Below are 20,573 nucleotides of genomic sequence, written 5' to 3' on the forward strand. Positions count from 1 at the left end.
ACTTCATGTCACCATCAGATGTTATGCCATATTTATGTTGAGTTTATTGTGTATATTCCAGTTTCCCTGCTGGAAGTGCACATACCAAGTATAATGAAGTTTAAAAGATTAAAAGAGGTTTTACAGTATATACAAATTCAAACTCTGAAACGGTTCTGTGTTGTTTTAACAATGAATTTGCTTTCACTACAGAGACACCAGATACATCTCATGCCAGTCAAGGCACCGCACACAGAGGACTTCAGCAGTCAACTGAGGGGCTTTAGTGTGAGGCAGCGGAAGCAAACCCTCTACCGTCAGAATAGTATAACAATAGAGTAAAATAGGTTAATAAATTGAAGCTACTGTATGCATCCTACTCCACCAGCAAATACATTGAATCAGTTTTATTTAAAAACTGCCCATTCTAAAGTAATTAAAGCACAACATGCTTTCACTTTTTGGCTGCAATACATTTTTTCTTGTTGAACAGTTCTGTCACAAACCTCTACCCCTGTACTTTATGTCTTTCTAGACCGCAGCAAGCTTCGTCACCGCCTTCGAAGGAAGCTGGCAGAAGACGAAAAGCTCCTTCTTCAGGAGATTGAGAAATATAATGGTCTTGTACTAGACTCTGCCACAAACATTGACGTTGCTGTGGTGGAGCATTCCCTTACTGGAGAGAGCACCGTGTCTCAGATATGGCCGTGGGAGGTTCATGGCACTGCTATGTAAGTTTTCAGATGCTTCACAGGAATTTATTTACTGCTCTGCTATATGTGAGCCTGGACCACAAAACCAGTCACATGGGTAATTTGTTTTAAATTGAGATGTATGCATCACCTGAAAGCTGGATAAATAAGCTTTCCATTGATGTATGGTGTGTTAGGATAGGACAATATTTGTCCGAGATACTATTCATTTATGTTGGCGATTGTGCTGCATTCACTCACAAAAATAAATGTTTTATATATTTATGGTAGGAAATTTACAAAACATCATCATGGAACATGATCTTTATTTAATATCCTAATGATTTTTGGCATAAAAGAAAAATCGATAATTTTTACCCATATAATGTTTTGTTGGCTATTGCCACAAATATACCCGTGCGACTTATGACTGGTTTTGTGATCCAGGGTCACATATAGAGTATAAAGAACTAAGGCATGCATGTAGCATATTGAGTGATGTAATATTCATTTACCGGTAGTTTGTGTGTGTATTTTCAGTTTTTTTTTTATAAATGAATTGGATAAAAAAGTACATGTTTGTAGTTACAAAACATTGCAGTGCTATTATTCAATATTGTCTCATGTATAACTGTTATTGATTCTTAGCAAACATTTCAATCAAGAAACCATTGCATGACCAAGTGATGTTGACAATGCGACTGCCAGAGGAAACAAGCGTTTTGGTGTTGGAGATGGCACAACACTGCACATGGTTGCAGAGCCTGGCAGTGGTTCTCAAGAACAAGATGGCTGAGGAGGGTAAGTTGAATAAAAACCCTGTCAATATAATTATATTACAATATATTATAAAGAAAAAAAAGTCAAACCATATCAGTCTCTCAGTCACAGCACTTGGATGCTCTGTTTGTCGTGGTCATTTGGTTTGTACTTAATAAAATGGGGATTAAAGTTGTTTGCTATGGTAACAAGTCAGTACGGCTTTAAAGTGTGTCACATTTGCTTGAGAGATGTGCAGATTTGTTGGACTATGGCTGTTACATGAAAGACGAAATTAACAAAAGAATTTTGAACATTGTAATTTGTGTCCTGATATAGGGTTAATATAACATCAAGATTAAGCTTATTATTATCTCTTCCATTGAAGTTCTTTGGTCTTATGAAGCAATCTTAATATGTAGTTTGTCTTTAATGTAATCTCTTTTGTATTTTGAGACGTAGACAAGGGAAATGAGGGACTTTGCTGTCTCTTAAGAAGAAGACTGTCTGAGGTGTCAGAAAGGTTGCAAGTCATCCTCCAACAATACAAGACTGCCTTAGGTCCTGAGGCCTCTGTCCTTCTACATGTTGAAGCGGAAGATCTAAGTGGCCTCAGTAGTCCAGACACCAGTGAGGATGAAGAGGAAAACACAATTTAGGTAATTTATTTATTAAAATATATTTATTAAAATAGACCAGGGGGTGTTCCATCAAGGTGGATAAAGGAAAAGCCTGGCTTATTTTGATATGTCTCACTAATTTAAGTGAGAGTTCTGTACCATTACTGTGGCTTAAGTCCAGTTCAGACCAAAGATTGACAATGAGATGAAACCGCTTTATAACGTTGCAGCGACGTGAACTGGCCCGTCTCAGAGCGACTCGAGCCGGCTGATGGTGTCGCTGGGACTCAGCTTGTCAGTTCGCCAGTTGCTGGTTAGAATGTAAGACACCTGTTTCAACAGCCAATCAGCTCATAGCAAAGACAGCTGGTCAAGTCAACCCTCACCTTCTTATCCTACATCTTGCTGTTTTGTTTTTCTGTATTTCCCCAGATGGAAGCTGCACAAAGGACCGTGTTGAAGGAAATGGACTTGTCCTATGTCTATGTATTATTAGTATGCTGATTTATTTTTGTGAGTGAATGCAGCACAATCCTGAACATAAATGAACAACTTTAAAGGCGATTTTCTCAATGTTTAGATTTTTTTGCACCCTCAGATTCCAGATTTTCAAATAGTTATATCTCGGCCAAATATTGTCATATCTTAACAAACCACACATCAATGGAAAGTAAACTATGTATTCAGCTTTCAGATTATGTATAAATCTCGATTTCAGAAAATTGACCCATGTGACTGGTTTTGTGGTCCAGGGTCACATTGTTGAGGATGACTTTGGTGATTTCATGACCTTTCCTCTATCACCACATTTAGGCCAAAATGTAAAACTTGCATTTTCCCACACTGCTTATTCTGCTTACAATGCATTAGACAGTATGTCACAGAAAAATACAGTTTTTTTTATTTTTTATTATACTTTATATTGTATAAGAATTGTATAATTATATAAGAACTGATAAGAATGCAAATGTGTACCTTGAAATGCAATGTAAGTCGCGTTGATAAAAGCATCTGCCAAATGCATAAATGTAAATGTATATTATTACAATTGACATCACTTGATTCCCTGTTCTGTTGGTGCTTTTCAAGTTATCTTACCCTCAAAGTCCAGTGTTATTAACTTTTATGTAATTATTGTATTATTACAGCCTTCTGGCTCGTTTGACAAATATGCATTTGGTGTATTTTCACTGGTATTGTTGTGAAAGACAAGAAATAAAGTATTTACAAAGATGAGCATTTTATGGTTATTAAAGAACAAAATGTGATGGTTTTTGTGGTTGATAAAAGGCGATAGCTACCTATTCATGATTGTAATCTCTCAGTTATTCATTCCATCCCTGTGAAAACAACAGTTAAGTATCTAGGCATACAAATTACAAAGGACGTGAATCAATTAACCAAACTTAATATCTGGGGGAACTTGGAAAAATGTAAAGCTCATCTCAACTCTTGGTCTCAGACAGATCTATCTATTATAGGGCGAACATTACTTACAAAAACTGAAACCATCTCTCGCTTCATCTACCCAGCCCAGTCATTGTCAGTTCCCAAGGAAGCAATCAAAGCAATAAACCAAGCAAACTTTAACTACATCTGGAAAGGTAAAACGCATTATATAAAAAAAAGAGTACAATGATTAGAAACTATGAAGAAGGCGGGGTTAAGGCAATTGATTTTGAATGTATTGATGGTACAATCAAAACCAACTGGCTAAAACAATTTCTAAATAAAAAAACACAAATTTGGTTTCACATTCACAACAATATCTTTATGAAACTTGGTGGCATCAAATTTCTCCTTAGTTGTGATTATGACCTCAAGAAACTTCCCTATAAAATCTCTTCATTTCATTATCAAACTCTGTTTTATTGGAAAATGATATACAAACATACTTTTAGTCCCCACAATATCCCAATATGGAACTGCAGGTATATTTTACATAATCGTAAATCTCTGTTTATACAAAACTGGTTAGATAAAGGCATTTGGTCTGTTTCTCATTTACTAGACTGTAATGGTAACTTACTCTCATTCGAGGATTTTTGTGCTAAATTTAATATTATAGACAAACAGCAATATAAAAAAGTTGTTAATGCAATACCTAAGCAAGTTCTTTTAATGATATCTCACCGGCATCGAGACTGTTCGACTCCAAAGCTTCCTTCGCTTTTGGTACAAGGGAGTAATATGTTCGAATGTAAAATAAGTAACCTCGATATTAGACAAATATTTAACAAAGAACTGTACCCGTTCTCTAGATCTTACAATTCAATCTCCAGGTTTTTTTCCAAAAAAGACGCTGAATGTTTAAGATCCTTTTTCTTTAAATTTCCAATTATGCCAAAAGTTAAGGAAGTACACTACAAGGTCCTAAATGGAATCTATCCATCTTCTGAGTTTCTTTCTAATAGATTTGGTTTTGACTGTAAGAACTGTGTCTTTTGTACCAATAACGCAGAAACCACAGATCACATGTTCTATGATTGTATTTACATCAATGCCCTCTGGAGTGATTTATTCCATTGGTTGTCTAAATATCTGCCTGTTCCTGTTTTAAAGAAAGAAAATGTTTTAGATGGTTTTATTGTCAAAGATAACTATCACAATATGTTGATCAACTCCATAGTAATACTTGGAAAATTCTTCATACACAAGAACAGATTTATGAAATCCATTCCCAAATTTTTTGCTTTTCACAAAGAATTGTACTGTTACTTTTCATCTCTGAAACACATGAAAGGAAAGAATGCTGTGAAACTCTGTACAACGATAGATGATCTCGAAATGCTACAAAATCCCTAGCTCTCCCGTTTTTTTTTTTTTTTTCACTATGTTAATCTATCTCTATCTCTTGTAATTCTCTCGCTTCTCTTTTAAGCGTCTTTTGTGTTTGACTCTGTCCACAAGCCATCTTAGGCGGCGCTCACATATCGCGCATAAAAACGCGTCGAAAACGCTAGGCGCGCCGCGTTCTCCTTTTTCCAAAGCGCTCGAGGTGGTTGCGCTTCGGAGGCGTCTGTCGTTGCTAAGCTTGGTTCTTGTCACGTGACCTGCGGTGCGCTTGCGGCATTCTGAAAAGTTGAGATGTTTTTATCTCGATGCGGCGCGGACGCGCTTGGAAAAAACGAGCGCGTCGCACCGCGACCGCGTCGCTTCCATTATGAGCGTGCATACCGCGCGGCTACATTTGAAATAACGTACTTGCGCGCGCAAAAGACGCGATATGTGAGCAGGCCCTTAAACTGTCATGTTCAAATGGTAATGTTTATAATTGTTATGTCTGTACTGGAAAGATTTCAATAATAAAAAAAAATATTTAAATTAAAAAAAGATTCAACACTTCCGTAGGTAAAAAAAAAAAAAAAAAAAGTTTCGGGATTTCTTCGCTGTATTCTCGCTTTTTGCTCGCAGGTTTCTCTCTAGAGTTCCCCCCACAGCTTCGGAATAGATATTTGACAACACTCTTGTAAAAACTCGTTGGCGATTCTCAGACACCAGAGGCTAGTAGATCAACGACATCAAAGCAGATGGGGCATTCTTTAAAACGTCTTCTTCATTCGGGTTCGAACAGCGTGAGGGAGCGCAATAATGACAGCATTTTAGCAGATTTCTTTTGGCCGTAAAGCAATTGTTTACATCGCGAGACCTGATATCACGCGATACTTCCTGACGCGGCGGCCGGTGTGGTGAACAATCGGGTCCGGCTGAAGAAATGAGTCCGGGCTTAGGAGCCAATTAGTATGCCAATAGTATGCCTGATCTAAATCTGTTCTTGCAATACGGTAAGGCAGTATCAGTGCAGTAATATCAGGTAAAGCTCATAGCACGATCATCGGATAACGTTAGCTGTATGCTATGCTACTATCTAAGCTAACTAAAAAACACACTAACAACGAGAAATGTTTAATTTCACAATCTATAGCTTCGGTTAAATACTAGTATATGAAACGTATAATGTAAAATACATTAAATACATTGATGACTCGTTATAACGTAGTACAAACGTCTTATATAATAAAGTGATTTTGTATGATTTATAACCAGGCACTAAAGCGATTACCCATAAAACGTGCTTTGAACCAATCGGATTGTTTGGGTCCTAAGCCCGGACGCAATATTTTTTTTCCCAGGATGGTAGGGGAAGACTCATGAATATTCATTAGGGAAGTCATCCCTGATTGGTCTGATGACCTACCCCTAACCCCACCCCTAAACCTACCCGTCACTGGGGTTAAGACCAATCAGGGATGACTTTCCTAATAAATATTCATAAGTCTTCCCCTACCATCCTGGGAAAAAAAATATCGCAGCCCGGACTCATCTCTTCAGCCGGACCCGATTGTTCATCACACCGGCTCAAAGTTGCAAGTGCGTATTTTCCGCTCACGGGCACCAGGGGGGTGCGAAACGACCACCATTCAACCCGAAATAATAAAATATACATTTCCAATGACTCCGAAGCTGTTCAGTTAAGGTAAAAAAGTTACTTAGAGCACCTTTAACAGCTATGACACGATTGGCTAAAGAGGGTTGAGACGAAAATATGATTGAAGAAGTAGAACGCCCACAGTCAGCTGATGAGTTTGGAGTGGAAGAGAGCGAGAGACCGGCAGAGAGAATCTAATAGAGATGATGTAATGAGTATGAATATGGTCAGTCTTGTTGAACTTCATATTCAAGCTTCACAATTGTCAAACAAGCCATAAGGCTGTATTTCTGAACAGTGGGCTGTGAGGTTAACTTGAGTTAACTTGAAAAGCACAGACAACAGAACTTGAAATCAAGTGATGTCAAATGTAATAAAATAACATATAGTGCAATGTATAATAATGAAATATTAAAACATGTTTCTGAAGAACATCTGAAAAGGAGATTGGGTTGGATTAAGTACATTTCTATTTAAGCCTACTTGAGATTAAACTCCCTGTGTCACATTTATTGGAGATTTTCAAGTACCTTTTCACCACTACAGAAAGATGAGATATGACTTCAAATGCAGCGCAGAAACAATGTAATAAATAAGCAGAAAGCCAAATGGAGTTCAAAACATACATTTTATTTCTTTTCATTAATTTGAAGAGAATCCTTTGGCTGCTAGGAATGGGCCCACTCCTCACCACTAAAAACAGAACAAATTTTTTCCAATCTATGAAGGACCACCATCATTTTTGAAACAGAACAGCTTAATAAGAAATGATTGTAGCCACACACACAAAAAAACAAAACAAAACATGAACAAAGTTAAAGTAAATTAATAATGCATGCATTAATTGATAAAGCAGAAAAAACAAAAGAATACATACCATACTGGACAGGGCTCCCAGTCAACCAACATTTCTGCTTTGCCCCATCAAGAAAAATAAAAAATAAAGGGAAAAAAAACACATTGATTCCATTCTTAGCATAAGGCTATTATGTTTTGTAATAGGCATTGAGTTTCATTGATACAATGGGTCATTGTTGGTATTTACAGCATCTGATCATGAATTTTTCAGTACAAGCTCCTTCCTAATCTGTAATTCAAAAAGACTAAACACATAAAAAGTATCTACCTAACAATAATGGTATGTATAGAATGTATTGCCAACACACAAGGAAGTTTCTAAATCATATATTACACTCTGCATACTGTCTACACTATGCATTTCTTTTATGACTGTCTAATCTTTCTCACTCTTTCTCTTACTACACTCCTGATGAGGAAAGCCTCTAGGCGAGTGTGATAGGAGCAATCTGTGAACATCAAAAACATATATTTCTTAGATTAGGAACAAAATAAACTACTATGAAGACTTAAATAGCGACCAGACTTTCAAAGATGAGAAGTGATGTTTATCACTAATCAAAACTTGAATAACTGAATAACCATACTACTGCTGAGCCACAGGTCACAACTGAGAATACTCCACTGCTGCTTCCTCTGCTGCTTGGAAATGCATTTGTCAAATTAGACACATTAAGCCTGTTGGATTTTAAATGTTGTCTGTTAGGACTAATTACCTGTTGTAAGTAGTTACAAAAAATAAGCAATGGAACTCTAACAAATAAACAGGTGTAAAAATAGCAATGTCAACACACTGGTAGAAGCATCAATCATTGTGTTTACATGCATGCACTTACTCTTTTGTGGCTTTTTTTCCCTCAGGCATATGCCTTGGTCCCCCTGCGGGATAGAAGATTACAGTCCAGTCATATATCCATTCAGAATTTATTTTTTTTATAAAATAAGGGAAAAAAGCACCTTGTAATGTCTTTTCAACATAAATGTGTGTCCCTGGTGCATCTCGAGACCCCCAAAATATGAGAAAAGACCATCCTCTGTCTTTCAGTAAATGTTTGTGCAAACACGCCATTTATATTTGGCTCCACATTTTACATCACGTGCAAGCTCATTAGAATAGTAACCGTAGTAACCACAGTAGGCTTCTAGAATGCTCTGTCTAAAGCGGCTTGTTTCAGACAGACGATGAACTGAGGGTCTGCATAAAGGTAGCCATCAAGATGTTAGGTCTGGCAACTCACCATAGACACGGCTCAATCCGAGGGGCGGTATAAACGGCTGTCTTTCAAATTCCCTCTGCACGCAATAGGACAGTGCTTCAACCAACCAGAGCGTTTTCCCAACAGCAGAGCTAACGTTAGTTGATAGATTAAATTTTTGAATGCTAGGCCCTGTCCCAAATGGCGCACTTCATGCGGACTTTCGGTCTCGTGGACTTGAATTGTGTTTGCTCGCTGAGTCTACGAGTCCGTAGGCCGTCCCATTCAGCATTTTACCGCTCTGAAGTGTGCTCAGCAGCGCCCCCTTTGTACCCTTGAAGCGGTCTTCCGCGAAGCCCGCATAGAAGCAGGCTCCACACACTTTAACTACCCAGGAATCCTTGCGAAAGGCCAATCAGACAACAGATGGGAGGAGATTTCACTCACGGATAATTGCTGACATGGCTGAGAAGAAAATATTACGGTTTTTATGACCTAAATGTACATTTTACCAGTTGTTACCTACAGTTTATACAAACATTATGGTCATCGACCAGTGGTTGATGTCTCAAACATAATAATAGCGCGTTTAATAATAAGATCGCGTTATGATTCATTAAATAAATAGAACCGAATGTCAGGGCTTTACTGAGTCATATGTAAACATAGTATGAATATTGAAACCTGTAAATTGAAAAAATTATGTTTAAATTATGTTTTAAAATTGTAATCTTAGTTCAAATGGAACATTATGTAGCCTTTTATTATGTACAACTGTATACATTAGGGCTGTCAACTTTAGTCGTTTAGTCGACTAATCGGTCGATGCCGTCTTGGTCGACTGACATTCTCATTGGTCGACCAGTTGCATTTTTTTTTTTTTTTTTTTTTTACCAATAAAGAAATTTTCATTGATTTACTCCTTGATATTTTTTCCTTTATAAGCAGTTATATATTACTGTATTCTAAATATAATTAGCCTATGTTTTATCCCCAACTTTAAATGCAACTTTAAATTTTGTAACAGCCACAGTTTAGCGCACCACGTAGAACACTCGTGAACCGCACCTGTGGCTGGCTGCACTGCTGCTTCGCGCTCAGTAAGGAATATAGGTAGTTTTGCTGTATTCATTCAGTTAGAACGCTACTTGTTTTGGCTTTAGTCGACAAAATGTCCAAGAAATCTAAATCTTTTGTCTGGCTGCATTTTACAAAAAAAAAAAGACGACAAGACTGTGGAGTGCAAGCTATGAGGATAGCTAAATAATGAGGAGAGATATCCACGACTTGCTCGGGCAGCCAAACGCGTGCTCTGCATCCCTGCAACCTCCACTCCTGCAGAGCGCATATTTTCCAAAGCAGGATTTATTGTTAACAAGTCGAGGAGCTGTCTTTTACCCAAGAATGTGGACATGTTAGTGTTTTTGGCCCACAACATAAAAAAGGTGGACTAGGCCTGCAGATCTGCAGATCTACCGTGCCGCGCTCTACGCCTCATTCGCGCCGCAGGATTTTTTTACGCGCGTCTTTGCATTTGAAATCACTCGCGCCTGACGCGCTATTCGCGTCCGGTGTGAACGCACCATAAGTAGCCTTACCGGCTTTATTATGCTGACTCAATAGATCGTGTTTTCTTATGTTTTTGTTTTTATTTGTACACTTGACGCGTTTGAAAATAGCCTAAATAATGTAACAAAACGAAAATAAACCTATAGGCCTTCCTACTATACAGCCTATTATTATTAGGATTGTTTTTAAGGCTATTTGTTTTTTTTGTGTGTGTGTGTTTGTTTTAAAACGCCTAGATCGGCTGGACAAAAGTTAAGCCATAGCTTTTGAAAGTAAAGAAGAATATACAGTCTGTATAAACGAGAGCTTTTGTTAGGATTTTTCACTATTTGGCAGTTTTAGCAGTTATATTTTTTGTAGCGTGTGGTGTGGTCAGGTGCGCGATTGTGACTGTCACAAAAAAAAAATCACTTAATTTTCAAAGAATTGTATTATTATAGTTTTATGCATTATTGATGTTTTTTCGTTGTTGTTTTATAAATGCTCTATGACAATTGTTTAATAAATGTTCAATCAAAATGCAAAACATCACGTCTTTTTTTTTTTCTTTTTTTTTTTAGTCGACTAATCATTTAGCAGGACAGGACTTTGGTCGACTAAGCATTTCTTTGGTTGACTACAGCCCTAGTATACATCATTTAAATAAGCATGATATATCTATTGTTTAATGCCCAGGTGATATGCACAATATCAAAATATAGAACTGTAAGATTAGGATGTGTAGTTGACATGCAGATAAGACGTCGGAGCGCAAAAATGTGATTTCTCCTGGCCAACAACAACCAGGCCGTTATTTCCGGCGTGCCGATCGAGTCTGTCCCAAAAATACCTCTCAATGCGCCCTCGTGGACTCACGCCACGGCCCTATAGGTCTGCACTACATGACGTCACCGGAGTGTGCCATTTGGGACAGGGCCCTAGACTACCCTGGCCGCAAAATAAATTTAGCTGCCGCTAGGGTGCGTCTAGATTTCTAGGCTAGCATAAAGGGCCAGTTTAAGATAAATAAGGATTTTTTTGTAACTGTGGATCATGCAAGGCTACTTTAGTGGAGTATCAAAATAAAAATATAGAACTGGAAATGAGCATAATAGGTTCCCTTTAAATTCTGTTTAATTAATTTAATTCCTTGAGAGAATCTGCTTTACTAATTAGCTACTGTATGGTAATAGACAGTTATCAATAATTACCCTACAAACATTATTTACATACCTGACTTTTTCATCTTGCGGCTTGTGAATGTGCCTCTGGCTGACCCTGTAAAGACAGCTGTGGGTTTGGAGGAAGAAAATTACTCATACCAAAAAAAACTTTAACTTATTATTTCAGATACTGGAAGATCATAACATTACACAAGTGCTGCAGTACATGTACTAATAGGTGTAAAGTGCATGTGTTCCTATTGTGATTGAATTAAGGTTGATCCATTAACTCCACGTGTTTTGTTTTCTCACTTACGTCCATACTGTTTTTGATAATCCCAATTTGTTTCAACAAGCGCTGATCCTTCGCTGACTTGTTCAGGGAACTCAAATGGTGAAAGGACAATGGTGGTGTGGTGATGAGCATGAAATGTGCTTATCAAATTTCATGGCAATCCAATAGATTTTGAGATATGTTGCCTTCAAATTAAGTGTTCATGGACATAGACACTGACATCCTTTGACCCCACTGACAGGAGGACCTAAGGATCTACTGTGCATTTTATATTGAACACCTTCTGTCACTGAATTGTGTGTGTGTGTGTGTGGGGGGGGGGGGGGGGGGGGGGGTATGTGCTTTCTGTTAGGGATGTCCCGATCCGATCACGTGATCGGAAATCGGGCCCGATCACGTGGTTTCAGACTCGATCGGAATCGGACGTTACCTCCCGATCAGGACTCGGATATATATGTATATATATTCTCATTATTATTTAACACATCTATAGTTATGCGGTGGCACAGAGTTACGCCGGTTTCACACTGCACGCGTTAGCAGAGCGTAAGCAGCACAGGAGCAGTGCGTATGGTGAGCAGGAGCAGGACACGCGCGTTTTGCTTTCACACTGGCAGCGTTTGTCACGCGCGGCTGAACCGCGGCGTGTGTACAGACAGAGTACTCTATAATGGATAAGTTGGCATTGCTTTATTTTGTTTTCAAATACATTTAAGAGAAAATACTTGTCAAGAAGCTTATTTTATTAATAATTTCATAAATATAACTTTTGGTTCGTCTTTGTTTTTATTGTTCTGGCAACAAGTTTGTTTTTGGACATTTGTTTTCTTTTTAAATTGCTGTTGGTCATTTGATCGACTGTTTAAAACACAATAGATATCATCAATGCACTTTTTGGATAAAACTGCGGTGTATTTTGGCCATGATCAATGCATATCACTTTAATTCAGCGCAAGCGGCGCAGCAAAAATAGACTCTGCGCCAAAACGATCGCGGCACTGCTGCTTCTGCTCTGCTCCTGCTACGCGCTGCCGCGCGCCTCTGCTCTAATGCTCTAATCTGTTAACATGGGCGGCGAAAAAAATACGCGCTGCACGCTCTGCTAACGCCGGTTTCACACCGCAAGCGTCAGCGGTGCGTGACGCCGGTTTCACGCCGGTTTCACACTGCACGCGTTAGCAGAGCGTAAGCAGCGCGTATTTTTTTCGGAACATCCTGGATCTGTTTTTTGCTCTTCTTTATTCTTTTTTTATGTATTATAGAAGTATCGGATCGGGACTCGGTATCGGTAGATACTCAAAATCAAATGACTCGGACTCGAGGGCAAAAAAACCTTATCGGGACATCCCTACTTTCTGTTATGTGTGCTCGGTAAGCACTTCTTTAACTGTGTATCAATTGGTGCCACGAGTTCGCTTTTAGAAATAACTATACACATAGTGTATGTTTCACGCACAGAAAGTTACGCATGACCAAAATCAAATGTATTCTTAATCTGTGTAGCGGAAGATAAACAGGCCTCCTGGTGCAAAACAGATTTATCCAATGTTATATGTCAGCAAGATTAGTGCTGTCAGTCTTCCTCTATAATCCCATTTGAATTACATTCCATATTATTTTGAATATTCAAATTATCCTAATATCTTTAATCCTGAAATATAGCCTAGTAATTCCAGCATTCGATTAGTAGTATTTTTTAACCCATGGGTCAAACACTTCAAGCCTTTAGAAATATAAACTGTAACTCTTTACCTTGCCCCTCTGTAGTGCTCGCCTCTTCCTCCTGTCGCGTAGTTCCTGCCTCTTCCTCCTGTCCCATGGTGCTCGCCTCCTCCCGGGTGCTTGTGCTCTCCAATGGGTCACATGGTGTAAGGTGCAGCGTAATCAGCTGATCATCATTGCCACTGGAATCTGCGATTCCAGTGGCAATGTTTAACCTGTGCAAGTTAAACAAGTGCCGAGAGGTTAAAGCATAGAGGTTAACCATGAGCTTGAACTGTACCCGTTTTAATTGTTAATCTGTTTGAATCATATAATCCAATTTTTCCCAATCAGATTTGTGGGCACTTAAAGCAGAACTTGGTAACTTTTTTAACTTGATAAAACTGTCTAGAAATCATTAGGATGGTTAAACAACCTGTTCTGGTGATATTGGTGACTTTCCCCGCTCCAACCTTGCAACTTGGGGACTACCGTCCCGGCAAGATAGAAATTGGAAGTCTCGTGAGAAGCGAGAACGAGAACGAAACACAAATTGCTTTACGGCAATTCGACATAAACACACACGCATCATGTATGATGTATTACCAGATTACCCACCTCGGTAGACACCATAGACTGTAAAAAAATATGGACGTAGTGTCCGTGACGTCACCCGTAGGTTTCTGAAGAGCATTTTTGAAGCCTAAAGTGGGCGGAGCCGGCCGTCGCCATCTTGGCCTTGCGTCACTCCCGGATAACAGAAAATGGGCAAAGAGGCTGAGAAATCACGCCCAAATAGCTCGACGTGATCGAGTTAGCTCAGGCTGTTAACGGCTCTGGGTAATGCTATAAGGTTATGCTACTGACAGTACCAAGTCTGCGACTGCACAGTGCCTCGCGCTAAAGTGACACTTGATGATGTAAAGCCAATTAAAAGTTCCTGTTTTTGCCCTTCGAAATATTATAATAGTTAAAAGACATGGCTACAAGTGAGACTGTGTATTGTGATTCTGTACTATTCTGCTAGTTGAAAATGTATTATGAAGTAACTTAATATTACTCAGAGTGTGTGTGACAGTGATTTATGTGCATACATGTTAGTCACTTTTTTATAGTCTATGGTCCGTCAGCGCGGCATCGCTCGTCAAGTTCGTAGAGAGCTTTTCAGTCCATTTTAAATTCTGATTTTGGCCGCCTTTCAAATGGGTTAAACCATAGATATATTGCCTATGAAGTTCAAGTAAATGCGCTAGAAAATCCGCGCTCATTCATGGATGTGCATTTATTGCATGGACGGAGAAAGCGCCGACGCCTGCATGATTTCATCTGACGGTACATAAGCATATTATAATCTATCTGTTCCGTGAGAGCAGAACGAACGAGCCTTTATTGACGTTTTTAAATTTGAAAACTCCAAAAAGCAACGAAATTGTCAGACATCCATTAGTGCATGTTCACAGAGGAAAACTGAAATACAGCGCTGGTTGTTCTCTCGAACGATACTCGACGACAACGGCGGAATCCAAAGCCGTGGGCTTTGTACCCAAGTAATGGGTGTATTACATTGTATGAAATAATCCCGAAAAAAAAAACACTGCAGAGAAAGCAAGTTCAGCAGCAACATTTGCTGAGGTGAAGTGACGGCTAGTAACAGCAGACAAACGGCTAGCATTGACATCAGCGACAACCCACCTGTCACTCAAGTGGCCACACCCTTAAATGCAGGAATTTAAATATTAATCAACTAAACGGATGAGTTATAAAAAAAATTCACCCCCCTCACAGTTGTTATGAATGGCAAAATTAGCTGTATAGACCAAAGCCACATAGAGATCCAGGCTGTAAACATGTTTTTTTCTGCTGTAAATTTTGTCATTTTAACATGGGGGAGATACAGATTTGACTCACTTCTGCAGCCAGCCCAAGCGGCCAGTTAATGAATTGCAGTTTAACTCACTTCTATGTTGGTTTCAAGAGAGAGAAGGGGAGGTTGCCGCTTGGTAGAGACAGCTCCACACGATACAGTTGGTCTTGCTCTGATCATAACAAACGCACATGAGCAGCGGTAGAGAGGGGGAGGAGGCCGCCGCAAGTGAGTTTTTTATGACCGTGTTGTGAAATATACGCCCCCCCCCCCCATTTGTTCCATTTGCAGAGTGTATTTTGAGATTCATTATTTTATTCATTGACTCAGTGCCAAACTGCAAAAGTGGTAAGCTGGAATTCGACATACATGTGTTGTGCCCTTCCCATCACTCACAAAAGCTTGCTCTCTTTTGGGTATTGATTAAGGAAATTGTTTAATGGATGGTTCACCCAAAAACTTCAGTCATCAACGACTCACCTCTTTGACAGGATAAACTTTAGAGCTTGCCATTTTCATACGACACATTGTGTTGGCATAACACTGCGTGAACGTTCTTACAAACAGAAGTAAAAGGTGGCCACTTCTTTCCAGATCAATAAGTTACATGTCCTCAAAAGTCCCCCATGCAGTATTATCCACGTCTCATTAATCTACATGATCAATCACAAAATCAGTGGTTCGCTATTACTATCAAAATAATGAGGTCATATTTCCTCATCCCAAAATTGCTTACAAACCTCCCAATACTATGCAGATAAAAGCATTGGCAGTGGACAGGTTGGTAGAAAAGGTTTTAGAGTCAGTTGTCTTTTAAGTTGTAGTTTGCCAAAGAGAGTGCTGTTTGGCTGTGTCTAAGGCTAGAGGAATATTGAAATAATTTAAAAAGATCCCGTGTTGGGCTAACAAACTCTGTGTTGGTTATATAAAAATGGAAACCTCTCCCAAGTTTCTACTGTCAAGGAGGTTAGGAGTTGATGACTGAATTTAAGTTTTAGGGGTGAACCATCCCTTTAAGATTTAAACATTGATAAATTATTTTGCGTAGTCAACACAAGATGTGAACTGTGACTTTAAAAATACAGTGCATGCATCTCACCTTCACAGGTATTCATAAAATGAACCTATCTTCTGAAGGTAGTCCTGGGCATAGGTGGAGAGTGTGCGGCGAGGGGTTAATATTTCACACTTGTTTTCTTTCTTTTTGGTCTCCTTTCCTAGAAGCAGAACTGGCTTGTATCCAATGGCATGGAGTTTCTCAAGCTGCAATGACAAGATTATGTATTTGTTTAAAGTAATAGAAAAACAACAGCAAAAATATCTAAGCATATTAATTATTGACAAAATATAACATTATTGATGACAGCATCCAGTTTAATGCCATCAGGATTTTTAACTTCATGGTGAGTTTAGCTTTTGTATAACCAATGTGCAAACAGGACAGGCTCAAGCAATAGCAAAAACTAACTTTTCTATATAGAAAAAAAAAGCAAAAAGATTAATCTGACACCATAAGGGTACAATAGAACTTTTTGCAACATTAATAACTTGGGTTTGGGACCTGATAAGATTGTGTAACCTCTGTGCAATTGGACAGTGACAGTCTATAGATTTATGCAAAATAAAGGCAGAACCTGTGTGAATATATGACCAAATGGGTGAATGCTGCACATACATTTACAGTTGATGAGTGTACATTGAAAAGTGCTTTGAGTAGTACAGTATATAAATGCAGTAGTATGAATGCAGTCCATTTGTTATTTCTCATTCACTTGACAAGAAAGTTTGATTAATATGTTGCACCTGTGATTCTGTCATAATGCATGCCTGTATTTATGAACTCAGAATTCCAGAGTATCACTTATATATGCGTGTTCCAATTTTGTTGAAAAAATGAATTCAACTTTATCTATATTCTCAATTAGATGATCTGGACAGTTTAATGTCATGGATGAAATTGCACATACCATGACAATGGCTTCATCCTTGATGGATGCAATGTTGTGGTTCTTCTTATGACCAACCACCCATTCCTCTCGCTTCTCATCAAACCTCTGAAGCTTCTTCTTGAGGCGCTGCTTCAGAGGCTGCTCCTTTTTACAATGGGAACAGATCTTCTGTGCGCAAAATAAAATGCTCTGACAAAAGGGACAAATCTTTTTTGTAGACCCCCCAGGCATGATAACAAACTGACAAACTAGGACAGACTGACCGACAAAGATAGATAAAGACTGAGATAGATAAAGATATAGATTGGAGAGATGGATAGAAATACAGATAGTGAGATAGATGGACAGATAGTTTGCGAGAGATAGACAAGAGATAGAAAGAGGTTGGCTCTTAAAAGTGCCTTTGGGTGTTGAAAACAGGTGTATCTTGGTTCGAAAAGGTGAAGTTTGACAGAATCTGCAGGGAGAACAGAAAATGCTAATTATGTAGTGTAGGCTAGCTAAGTTGATACAAGTTTCAAAAAGTGCTCTCCTACCTTACTGCTTACACAATCCCCGCCCCCGGGAACGTGAATTATAGATTATCATGACAGAATCTGCTAATCAATGTCTAGAAGATGGTTAACTCCACATCAGCAACTAACCATTCAGAAATGTCCTTCTTGAGCCTCTCCATCTTTGTCTGACTGCGGTTAAAACATAAAAGGCTAAAAGTTTTTGAAATTTTCAGTGTGTCTGTGTGAGGTAATCGGAGCTGCTAACACACACACGCACAAGCTCTTGAAGCTCCGCCCTCTGTGCCGGGAGCAGCAGCTCATTTGCATTTAAAAGGACAGACACAAAAACGGCACGTTTTCACTCACCCTCAAAAAGTGACCATTTTAACATGCTATAAAAAATGTATATATTTTGAGCTAAAACTTCACGTACACACTCTGGGGACATCAGACTTATTTTACATCTTGTGAAAAGGGCATTATAGGACCCCTTTAAGGAGTAGTTTCTGCTACAGTATAAGCCATGACTAGAAGATCTGTAAGAACGTCACATTTGTGGTTGGCGTCTCTGGCCAGCCATTTGCCCTTGGGGCAGTTGACCGTTCGGATGATGCTGATGAGATCCCCACTGTTGACGGGCAGGTCGTATTTGCGGAGTTTGCTGGCCGCCAGCACTCGGGCCCGATACATGGGCTCTTCCAGTCCGGTGATCTATGGGGAAACATGGGAAATATATCAGGACCTGCAGGATGCCTGGAGGAGTTACACTAATGTATGTCACCATTAAAGATCGGAGCAAACGGCATCTAGAAAAGTGTGCTTGTGCTATCCATCTTTACAGTGAACACCAGTGCGTTTGAATCTATATCTGCGCTACATTAAGTGTGGCTTTAATTTATGTGTCTGAATTCACTTTAAACTTCTTGTGCAACATGTTTCTCTTTTTGTCCTTCTCTTTCTGCTCTTTCTTCTTCTCCAGACGCTGCTTCTCTTTCTTCTTCAGCTCTTTATCCTCCTGGTGTTCAGGGCTCAGCTGCTTCTTTCTGGAAGAGTCACACATGTTTTAGCTGTCAGCGTCTATGAAGAACAAGCTTCGCTCAGAGTCTCAGTTGGTAAATCACCAGATTGGCAATGAAACATTTACATGTGTTACAAGTTACGTATATAAGCGTACATCTCATGTCCAAGTGAAAAAACTCCCAAAAATAAGAAAGACATACAATTATAATCATATTTAATATAATTGAAATTAATCCAGTTATTTTAAAGTAATAATTATATATATTTTCCTTGCTCAGACATTTTCACTGGCCTCAACACAAAAGCCTGATTTATTAAGATTTTTTTTTTTTTTTTACTGCAATAACTTCAATTCATAAACACACTTTTGCTGGAAAATGATGTAAAACAAGGCAAAACATTGCTGACTGTATACATATTAAACATTCTTACTGAAACTTTCAAGACTGTAACAAGTCGTTTTTGCAAATTCAGCAAAACTTCTAGATAATATCTTTGTGACAAATCAACAGAATTTGAAACAATGAAAAGTGCGTCTCAGAAAACTAAATCTGATGTGAGACCAATGGATCTAATGGCATGACTGGGCCTAAAGGGCATGTGACCGTACTATAGCCTGTCCAGAAGAGCTATTTTCATGACTATAGCGAAGTTTCCATCCACTTATCAATCGAATTATCTGAAGTTCGGTAAAAAAACTCATGCGAATAAAGCTGGTGAAAGTGTGTTTCCATCCAACGGCTTTAAAGCGAATAAAAACCTGTGTGTAATGACGTCACATGCTGTTTTACGATCAAATTGGTATATCGGATTGATTTGAGACATTTTAAGGGGTTTCCATTCATTTTCGCACTGAATCACACAACATTCAAGCAAACATTTGCAAACAAAGTTTTGCTAGACAAAATGAATTTATACAAATAGCGTTTCCATCAGCGTTTATCGCATAAGCCGTATATCGATCAAGATAAAATTCGATGAGACCGAACGCATTTCATTTGAGTCGATATTCATGAAATTCAATCGAATTTTACTGTTTCCATAAGGCATTTTTCATTCGATATCACTTAATTCGGATAAAAACGTGTGGATGGAAACATAGCTAGTGTGTGCATTAGCGCCCGCTTTATTAGGGGCGTTGGTTATGGAAGTATTTTCTCCATGTATTTCTCCCATAGGGTTTTTTAAAAAGTCTTCGCTAAAGCATTATAAGCTACGAACCAAACCAACCAGCTTCGAGAATCACAACATAAAAAACGTTTGAAAATTGGACAAAAAGACAAAAGTACGAGACTGAGAACTTAATGGCTTTAGTGAGAAAGAACTACAATCCCATGAAGCACTGCAGACAGCATAACTGAATTAATAATAAATTAATATAAAACTAAATTTCACATATTGTGAAATATTCACACACCATATAGTTTACATTTATTGCAAAATGCGCATATAGTATATACATATATCTTAATAGCGTAGGGAGACCGACTCAAAATGCTTCATGGGATTGGCCGGATCTTTTGGTGCGTTTTGCTTGTTTCGAGACTCTGATTGGTGTTATTTTCTGCACAGCATCATGGGTAATGTAGTTTTCACCAGGAATTCTGCTGTTAATCAATCTTAAAAATAAGCTGAAATAATGTGGGCTGACGGCCTCAACAGAAGCAAATGCCATCGATTAACATCTCGTAGCTCACAGCAGGGCTGAATATAAAGGTTTATAAGGCTTCTGTGAAAATCTATTTCTCTGTGGAGAAAATGAATACTAGTTTTTACTTGAACCCATTAAGAACGTTTTCTCTCATAATTTACATCAACGTGTTGTTCTCAAATTTAAACCTCCAATTCTTCAAAATCTTGTCCTCCCTCAAAGAATCTGCTGAGGACATGGGATGTGTTTGAGTTTATCATTAGATTCTTTAAAGGACATTTGTTACCCACATTATAGTAATGAGATTTAGTTTTCACAGATTACAGTAGAGTACATGTATCTTCAGTCACAA

At 38.6% G+C, this 20,573-nt stretch overlaps 2 protein-coding genes across 2 annotated transcripts in view; one reads left to right on the plus strand and one right to left on the minus strand.

The window, feature by feature from the left end:
- Window positions 1-20,573, minus strand: part of LOC311087282 (NACHT, LRR and PYD domains-containing protein 12-like) — a gene marked incomplete at its 3' end in the record, with an annotated part of 349,673 nt that overhangs the window by 47,340 nt on the left and 281,760 nt on the right. The window lies entirely within an intron of this gene.
- On the plus strand, window positions 2-2,771 carry LOC311087298 (uncharacterized protein). The gene is made up of 5 exons (XM_084120605.1): window positions 2-411; window positions 515-710; window positions 1,320-1,472; window positions 1,887-2,089; window positions 2,281-2,771. The coding sequence occupies exons 2-4, from the start codon at window positions 698-700 to the stop codon at window positions 2,087-2,089; spliced, it is 369 nt and encodes a 122-aa protein (XP_083976731.1). The 5' UTR covers window positions 2-411; window positions 515-697; the 3' UTR covers window positions 2,281-2,771.

The sequence above is a fragment of the Abramis brama genome (genome assembly GCF_963993115.1).
Source record: "Abramis brama genome assembly, chromosome: 7".
Classification (NCBI taxonomy): Eukaryota; Metazoa; Chordata; class Actinopteri; order Cypriniformes; family Leuciscidae; genus Abramis; species Abramis brama.